This window comes from Otolemur garnettii, unplaced genomic scaffold (genome assembly GCF_000181295.1).
Source record: "Otolemur garnettii isolate 467f Iridium unplaced genomic scaffold, OtoGar3 scaffold00091, whole genome shotgun sequence".
NCBI lineage: Eukaryota > Metazoa > Chordata > Mammalia > Primates > Galagidae > Otolemur > Otolemur garnettii.
The window spans coordinates 860,144-869,820 of record NW_003852486.1 but is presented as its reverse complement, the minus strand read 5'-3'; the positions used below and the strand labels follow the sequence as shown (position 1 = coordinate 869,820).

General features: G+C 46.8%; 1 protein-coding gene across 1 annotated transcript in view; it reads right to left on the bottom strand.

Moving 5' to 3' along the window:
* Nucleotides 1–210: 210 nt before the first annotated feature.
* The window catches only part of KCNJ10 (potassium voltage-gated channel subfamily J member 10), a 30,277-nt gene continuing 20,810 nt past the window's right edge, over nucleotides 211–9,677 (bottom strand). The window contains exon 2 of the mRNA XM_003795200.2: nucleotides 211–2,097. Coding sequence (XP_003795248.1) covers nucleotides 958–2,097 — 1,140 coding nt within the window. The 3' untranslated portion in view covers nucleotides 211–957. The remainder of the gene's footprint in view (nucleotides 2,098–9,677) is intronic.

The window sequence follows — 9,677 nt, the reverse complement described above, 5'->3', positions numbered from 1 at the left end:
TATAATTCCCTTCCCTCCCAGCATTGCCTAATGAAATAACTGGCACTTTTTCAGAAAGGCACCAGGAGGCACAACAGGGAGAATAGTGGCTGTTAGCCACAGAGCTCTGCTTTTGCCCAGGCCTTAGCAATGTATCACCAAGGCCCAGAAGCTCTGTACAGCAGTCTGGAACCCGCCCCACTTGGTGGGACTGGTTTAACTTTTCTGGGGAATCAGTGGCCTGTGGATCTAGTTTAAGTTGATCAAGAGTGTTAAGAGAGGGACTCCCTTGCCTTTCCCTCCCTTCCTTCAAATTGAGGAGTTCATAATCCAGGACAGGTGATGTTTTCTAAGTAGAACTGGGTATCTTGAGAGGGTCCATGAGAGAAACTAGAAAGGGGAAATGGTAGTGACCATGGTCCTAGGTTATGGTCAGGAGTCACTAGCAGAAATTAGCTACACCATGACAAACTCTGGCTTCTTTCAGCAGGCCCAGGATAAATTGATTCCAGATTCCTATATTTCTGAGGGCACAGACCCCAAAGTGACCATCAGAGAGAGTCTTGCCTTAGGGAACTTTCTAGATGGGAAAATAGAGATAGAGGGGGCTCCAGCCTCTAGTCACCAAACTTTCTGGTCATGGTGCAGTGGAGGAAGTCTATCCTTCCAACTGCATGGTCCTCTTAAAGTGAGTCTCCAAGCATGGCTGAGACCATCTGAGCCACTTTAGCCTAATCCCTTTCTTTCCCCATCCTGGCTTAAGGGAGGTGCATGTATTGGGGTGGAAGCAGCGGGAGGCAAAAGGGGACAGTAGGAGGAAAACTCAACTCCAGTTGGCCTAGATTACTGATAGGCCACTGCATTAAAATGGAGGATGGGTGCTTCTGGGGATCTCCAGCAAGCCCGGGTAGTACTCTTTACTCAGGGCATTCAAAAGAGGAAAAGAGACCAGCGGGGTGGGAAGGTGGGAACAGACCATCAGACATTGCTGATGCGCACACTAATGGCACTGCCCTCCTTCTCAGCCTGTTCCCGTAATGACTCCTCCAGCTTGAGCTTCTCAGGGTCTCCATAGCGTACCGTGCTGTCATGGAGGCCACTAGGAGAGGCCACTTTCACAACTTGGTCAAAAAGGCTGAAGTCAGCTATGTATTTACCACTGGCTGACAGTGAGATGGCAGGTGTGAACTCATAGCCCCATAGGATCTCCTCTGGCAGGTAGGAAGTGCGCACCTGGCAGGTGGCACTGGTGGACTCCACTGTCCCACTTAGGATCAGCACCAGCTCAAAGTCACCCTCACCGCTTCGAAGAGGGAGATCTTTCAAGGGACTGGTGTCATCTACCACATGATAAAAGGTAAGGGGTAGAATGAGGAAAGGGCTGTCAGAGGCTGTGTCCACTTGGAAAGTCACATTGACCTGGTTGAGCCGGATGTTCTCACCCTCCTTGGTTTGGTGGGTCTGAAGCAGTTTGCCTGTCACCTGGCAGCCAATGAGGAGGCTCTTACGCATGTTGGCAACTCTAATCATAAGGCAAGGCTTCCCGTTGTGGGAAGCCACAACTGCGTGCTGGCTGAAACGGATGGTCTCAGCCCGCTTCTTGGGCCGGGCAATCTTCGCCAGGAAGGTACCTGTGATGAAGATTTCCAGGATGGTGGTGAGCACCAGCTGCGCGATAAGCAGCACGATGGCCAGCGGGCATTCCTCACTGATGTAGCGGAAGCCGTAGCCAATGGTGGTCTGGGATTCCAGGGAGAAGAGGAAGGCCCCAGTGAGTGTGTGCACCTGGACCACACAGGGCGTGTGGTTGGCCGGGGGGCCCAGCTCCAGCAGGTCCCCGTGTGCCACAGCCACCAGATACCATACCACACCAAAGAGGAACCAGGTGCCTGCAAAGGTGGCAGAGAAGAGCAGAAGCTTGTAGCGCCACTGCATGTCAATGAAGGTTGTCCACAGGTCCTTGAGGTAGAGGAAGCGCTTGTCAGCAATGTGCTCCATCCTCACGTTGCTGCGACCATCTTTCGTCAGGACTCTCCGACGTCGTATCCCTGGGCCCATCAGGGGCCGGCTTTCTGTCTGAGTGGTCTGACTGTAATACACCTTGGCAACTGATGTCATCTGGGGGGAGCAAGACAGCACAGTGGAGGTTATTATAGAAATCCAGCCAACTCCTAGCCACCTCTTAGTGGGAAGGAGGAGTTAACATTCACCTGAGTGCCACTTGTTTGTTCTTTTATTAGCAAATGTTTATCAAGCACTTGCTGTATGCCAGGTCATATGCAAGGTGCTGGTAAAACAAAGAAGAAAATGGCATCATCCTTGCTCTCCAGACTTCACTGCCTCGTAGGAAAAACACACATTCATTGAACAAATAATTGTAATATAGTCTGATATTTATAATTCTTAGAAGGGGAGAGAGAGTATTTAGCTCATAGTTCCTTGAAGGCAGGGATGAGACTAAGGAGAGAGAGCTCTACTAATCTCTGTTCACCATAAAACCAGTTCTGTAAAGACCTCTATTTTTGAAGTAGATTCCCCCATGACCCTCACAAAAAGCTAACCTGTTGAAATCCTTCCAGGCCAATCCCTCTTAACACACACATACCTTTCATTTCTTTATTTCTCTCCCACCCCCAAATGAATACCCATTGGTGATACTAAGATAGTGATCTGGCTCAGAAAATAGCAGAAACTGCCTATTCCTCTTCTCTTCAGGATGTGCTCCAGCATTCAGCCCTTGGTGAAACATTTTTTATCCCCACCCTTATCATCATGTGGGGAAATTTGATTGGGTTAGAATCTAGGGTGGTGGTAGGAAAAACACAGACAAGACTTAAAAAAAAATCTGCAGGCCACACGTGGAGCACTTGAGGACTGCTTGGCTTATCTGTGGTATCAGATATTGCCAAAATTATACATGGTGTTTTTTGTTTGTTTTTGCTCATCAGCTCTCATTAGCGTTTGTGTATTCGATGTGTGACCCAAGACAACTCTTCTTCCAATGTGCAATGGAGAAGAAAAAGGTTACACCCCCTGAAGCACTCGTGGAGGAGAAAACATGCTAAGCAAGTTTCCTGGCAGCACTGGGACGTCTCTCCAAGGACTGGCAGAAATGCCAGATTGTAGGTGGCAAAATTGTCATGGCTGAGTGAAGCAGGAGAGTCAAGAATGTAAATTAAGTAGCAGCTATGTCTGCACAGGCTCAAATTCAGGATTGCTATTTGTTCTGATAGCAGAAAGTGGGACAAAGTACTGAAATAGGAGACGTTCCCTTAATACAAGGTGCCTGACATCCCTGCCCAAGGAGGAACTTGTACTTTTCCAGCAGAGAAAGAATTTTAATCACTTGAGCCCTTACACTCTGAGTCTGATGGCCAGATCTTCTGGGAAGGGGAGCAGGGTGATCTCTGGGGAGTCTGGTCTTTCTTGGAGAATACAGAGGCCCATCCCATTCTCCACTTCACAGTCTGAACATTGCATTTCATCCTTACACTGCCCCATTCCCTATTTTCCCTATGGCCTTGCCCCTGGAAAACTCTAAATTATTTGGGTCTATTCATATGCCAATCCAAACAGGAACTGAATTGGAGGTCACCAGTGCATGAGAATCCCAAGAATGTTCAGAGGCAAACAGGATACCTATTTTACTAGCCCCTAGGCCACTTGGAACTTTTGTCCATGTGAGACTACTCCGCCAAACTTGGATGTTGTTCACTCTCCAGTCTCCTGGGTCACTTTGAAAGAAAAAAGAAGCTCTAAAACAGTTAAGTTTGAAGAACTTATATTTAGAACCCAACTAAATCCCCATTTAATACTTAGTAGCAGTAATAATAACAAACCACCACCACAATGCCTGTGTCTATAAACCATGTGAGAGTTCACACATTAGCATGCCTTTTCATTTGATCCTCAAACTATTGAAAAAAAGATGTCAACTTCTATAAGAGATTTTAAGAAGTATTAGAGAATAGAGGAAGTGCTGCAAAGTTGGAGTGAACATAATTATAATTTTCTTTCTTTCTTTCTTTCTTTTCTTTTTTTGTAGAGACAGTCTCACTTTATCACCCTCAGTAGAGTGCTGTCACGTCACATTGCTCACAGCAACTTCCAACTCCTGGGTTTAGGTGATTCTCTTGCCTCAGCTTCCTGAGCAGCTGGGACTACAGGCGCCCACCACAACACCCGGCTATGTTTCTGTTGTTGTTGTTGCAGTTCGGCAGGGGCCGGGTTTGAACCCGCCACCCTCGGTATATGGGGCCGGTGCTCTACCCACTGAGCAGCCCATAATTATAATTTTCAAAAAGTAAGGTATGCTTACAAACTGCAGACAAACAGGTAAGATGTTGATCCTAGGCAAGATTCTAGAATAGAATATTAAAATTGTGAGGAGGCATGCAGGGTAGGGGAAAGGAAATTATCAATGGGACCCAGCATGGGCTTATCAAGAAATCACAACAAAATAAGCTAATTTTCTTTATGATAAGGTTCCCAAATTGACAAATCAGACAAGTGCAATAGATAAAAAAAATACATACCTAAACTTCAGCAAGATGTTTGACAAGATCTTTCATTATGTCCTTGGGAATAAGATAGAGAAAAATGGGCTCGGCGGTGGTAGCATGGTGGTTATGGCACCAGCCACATACACCGAGGGTAGCAGGTTCGAACACGACCTGGGCCAGCTAAACAACTGCAACAAAAAAATAGCTGGGTGTTGTGGCAGGCACCTGTAGTCCCAGCTACTTGGGAAGCTGAGGCAAGAGAATCACTTAAGCCCAGGAGTTTGAGGTTGCTGTGAGCTGCAACACTACAGCACTCTACCAAGGGCAACATAATGAGATTCTGTCTCAAAAAATAAATAAATAAAATAAAAATAAAGGTAGAGAAAAATGAACAGAATTCTAATCTTACAAAGTGACTTCAAAATCAGTAACACTGGTAAGTGGACCATAATAGCCTGGAGTTAGTTTTCTAGTGATATACACAGTGCCAGAGAGCTTTATCTTTGGCCTTGCCCTATTCTATGTTCTCAGCACTAATTTCATTCAAAGCTACAGAATATTAAGGCCATCAGTTATGCAGCTGACACAAAGTTGGGATGGATAACAAATGCAAGAGCCGAGGCAAAATAAGGATTTAAAGGAGCCAGATGAATGGGCCAAATATAACAAAAAGGATAAATGCTGGATTATGTTCTTGGGCCCAAAAATTACCTGAGCACTTGAGAAGATGGAGTTTACCAAGCAACACTATGAAAGAAACTTAAATGTGTTAGAATACAGGATGAGTTATTCATGTGTTTTCATTGCCAAAAAAGCAAAGCAATCTTAAGCTACTTTAGTTGAATAAAGTCTTTAGAATAAGTAGGTTCTACCCTACTGTGTTCATCCCATACTTGCAGCATCAAGGAACAATGCGGACCAGCCCAGTGAGAAGTGGCTGAAGGAAACGGGCATGTGTAATCAGGAGAAGAAACAACTTGAAGGACATAATGGATGTACACATGCAAACACTGATTCCCAGGGCTTTCTGTGATCAAAAATTTAAATGAGTTCTTTGAGCTCCAAGGGGAACAAGCAGGACCAGTGAGTTCAAACTACAGGGAAAACAATTTCAGACTGAAATTACTAAGAGCACTGCAACAATCTGGCCACTCCAAATGTGAAAAGGGCTTCTCAAAAAGTAAAGAGTGCCCTGTCCCTGAAGGTTTTCAGAGATAGGTTGGACAAGCATTTAGAGATTCCATAGAGGAGATTAAAGCTCTGGACAGGAGGTTGCAAAAGACTTTACCTGCGTTCCTGGAGGACCAAGATGCCTGTGTCCTCCAACTACCTGTACCCCTACACTTTCTATGGTGACGTTCAGGGATCCTCCATGGACGTCCTAGCTTCTTTGTGTTGGGAGAGTCTGTATATCACGAGGAATGGAAGTTCTTAGGGCCCAAGGAAAGCCTTGCTTATTATTCTCAAAATAATAGCCTACAATCATTTCCATGTTTAAGTTGACAAAATATGTAATTTGATCCTCATACTATGAGGTAAGTGGGAAAGACATCATTAGAAATTAAGGCTCGGAGAGGTTTGCCCCAAATCGATTAGTGGTAGAACTGGAACTAGAAAACCTAGATCTTTTGGCTCCTGGTCCAGAACTTTTTAATTGTAGAAACTGCTTCTATGTACCCCAGGTTCATTCTCATGGGTTTCATGCTCTCAAGAGGTGCCTCTGTGGTGCCAGGTATAGAAGACCACAGCTGAGACAGAGAAGTCAGAGCCCAGCACTAAGGCTATTAGGCTCATGGGCTCTGGAGATCTGGGCTACCAGCTAGCCTCTTTGTTGCCTCTGGCTGTTGTGATTGCCGCCTCCAGCTGTTGTGCCTGATGTTGCCAGCCTTTTTATCTGCCAACTCCAGCTGTTATCTGTTGCTCCCAGCTGTTGTGCCACCTCCCACGGCCAGGCAGCTTTGTTCTCCTGGGTGGCCAGAATCAGAAGCGGATAAACAATCAGCCACATTCCACCCCCAAGCTGACCAGGCAGCCAGGAAGGAAGCTGGCCAAAACTCTGGACATGGTTTGTCTCTGCCCCACCCCAAGCATGCAAGCTCTTCCCTCTAGAGGGCACTATTTCCCCAAAACAGGCCCCCCCAAATTCCAGGGACAGAATTCTGAAACCCAGCTTCTGACCGGTGAGCGGTAAAAGAGATAGAAGCAGGGACATCCACCTTCTTTCTTCCCTAAGAACTGAACCAGTGATTTTTTCTCTAAAACAAAAGTCAGTCATACCTACAGCAGCGCGAAACATGTTCCTGCAGCAACTAGACTCCCATCTGTGGCTCCTTGCCTGGAAGACCCACCTGGAACTGCTTTTCTTTACCTGAGAGTCATTTATTCTCTAGACTAATGGAGGGATCATCAGAGCCTTCCTTGAGGACAGGGCTGCTCTGGAGTACACTGTCTTGAGTAAGGACACTGTTCTTGTGACAACAATTGATCCATGGCCCCCTCTGTTTTCAGGATAGACTGGAAACCTCTCAGCACAGCGCTCACAACCCTTCATGCTTTGATCTCTGCCCACCTCCTGCCTTTACTCTTGACAATCACAGGGGCCCTGGACTCCAGCTCTATGAAGAGCCTCAAGGGCTGGTCCCTCCTACCTCTGGGCCTGCTTTCATGTGCCCTGTGCCCTGCCTACCTGATGATCTCCTCCTTACCTTTCAAAATTTGACTCAAGTGTTAGTTACACCCTTTGATGTCTTCCCTGATTCTCTAAGAAAATAGTTCATCTTCCCTTTTTCTTCTCCCACTGCCAGCATCCCATGCTTCATCTTGTAAGTATTCCTATTTTGAAACATTATAGTACTTTGCAACGGTTTGTTTACCATTGTTTGCCATCTGTGTGCTCTTAATTTAAGGTCATAGACTCTGCTTTTCACCCATTTGTTAGTACCTACTACATTTGCTAAGAAAGACAGAGTGAAGGCGTGACTAAAGCCCTGTCTGGGCAAGGTGGAGGCCCCAGTGAGAGCTGCAGCCCTGGTCTGCCTGATGGGAGAGGCCTGACTTTTGATGACCTTTAGGAGGAGCCACGGCAGAGTGCAAAGGACCTGAGTTTACACAGACTTCACTGATGCTGCAGATGCTTACAAATCCCTTGTTCAGAAGGTGGAGAAGGAAAGCCTCAAGATGTCAGCTCTTGGCTTGGCGCCCACAGCCTAGTGGTTAGGGCCCGGCCACATACACCAAGGCTGGCAGGTTCAAACCCGGCCTGGGCCTGTTAAACAACAATGACAACTACAACAAAAAAATAGCCAGGCCTGTGGTAGGCTCCTGTAGTCCCAGCTACTTGGGAGGCTGAGGCAAGAGAATCCTTTGAGCCCAAGAGTTTGAGGTTGCTGTGAGCTGAGATGCTAGGAAGGGGGACATAGTGAAAGTTTGCCTCAAAAAAAAAAAAAGTCAGCTCTCCTATGGGTCAGGGGTTCCATTTGCAGGAGGATGGGGAGAAAATGAGCCTTGTAAATTGCTAGGGAGTACTGCAGTTGATTGTGCTAAATTAGGTGAGTAGAAAGGCTGCTTCAGCTCCCTCCCAGGGGCAGCAAGTCCCTGGAGGGGTCAGGGAAACTTAAAACACCTTCTCCCAAGGAGAGAGCTTTATCTGTTTTCTCTGCTGCAGAGCAGAAAGGAGCTTTGGCATATGAATACTAAATGCATTCACTTCTGAATGGGAAGGAATCCTCTTAATTCCCTTCCTTGCTGTTCCCCTTTGGTTCCCTAAATAGCTAATGGTACCATCATCCTCCCAGTTACCCAAGCTTGGGGTCATCTCAAACTATTCCCCCTTCCTCAGTGGCACAATCCCCTAACGTCATCTGCTGTGGGTTTATCGCTGTGCCTCCCCCTGTGTTTCATTGTCTTACTTCAGGTCCTTGATGCCTCACTTGATACAGTTACTGCATCAGCCTCCTACTCAGCACCTGTCTCCTTTCTCTCTCTACTCAGATCCATCCTACATTGCTGCTGGATTCTTCTTCCTCAAATACACCTCTGATCATGAATCAGTGAAGATGTATCCAGTACTTTACAAAACCTTTTCTATTCTATTCTCATGGCTTTCCTATGAGATATAAAGATTACCATCCTGGGGTGGCACCTGTGGCTCAAAGGAGTAGGGCGCTGACCCCCATGTACTGGAGGTGCCGGGTTCAAACCTGGCCCCAGCCAAAAAACTGCAAGAAAAAAAAAAAAAGATTACCATCCTTGTTTTATGAATGAAGAAACAGGCTCAGAGAGATGATGTGACTCAGGACCCTGCAGAACTGGGTTCATGCTTGGTCCCTTGTTTCCCAAATGCACTTATCACTACATTGTGACTGTCTCAGTTCCTTCCCCAGCTCAAAAAAGTTCAATGTGTCTTCGTTATCTACCAAAAAGAAGCAAAACTCAGGCTGGCAAATACAGCCTTCCACAGTCTGCTTGTAAACCTCCTCTCCAGGTCGGGCGCAATGGCTCACACCTGTAATCCCAGCACTCTGAGAGGCCAAGGCAGGAGGTTCCCTTGAGCTCAGGAGCTCTAGACCAGCCTGAGCAAGAGCAAGACCCAGTTTCTACTGAAAATATAAAAACTAGCCAGGTGTGGTGGGAGGTGCTTGTAGTCCCAGCTACTAGAGAGGCTGAGACAAGAAGATTGGTTGAGCCCAAGAGTTTGAGGTTGGCTCGGCGCCTGTGGCTCAAGCGGCTAAGGCACCAGCCACATACACCTAAGGTGGCAGGTTCGAATCCCCAGCCCGGGCCCGCCAAACAACAATGATGGCTGCAACCAAAAAATGGCCGGGCATTGTGGTGGGTGCCTGTGGTCCCAGCCACTTGGGAGGCTGAGGCAGGAGACTCGCTTGAGCCCAGGAGTTAGAGGTTGCTGTGAGCTGTGATGCCATGGCACTCTACCCAGGGGGATAGCTTGAGGCTCTATCTCAAAAAAAAAAAAAAAAAAAAAGAGTTTGAGGTTGCTGTGAGCTATGAGACTATGGCACTCTACCCAGGGCATAGAGTGAGACTCTGTCTCAAAAATAAATAAATAAATAAACTTCCTCTCCAGCCTTATTTCCTGCCAATTCTCCTCGATGGCACACCACCAACAAACCAGCCACTCCTGGATCCCCATTGTGCACACCTGTGCTTTCCCAACTTCGTATGGTCATGGGTGCTCCT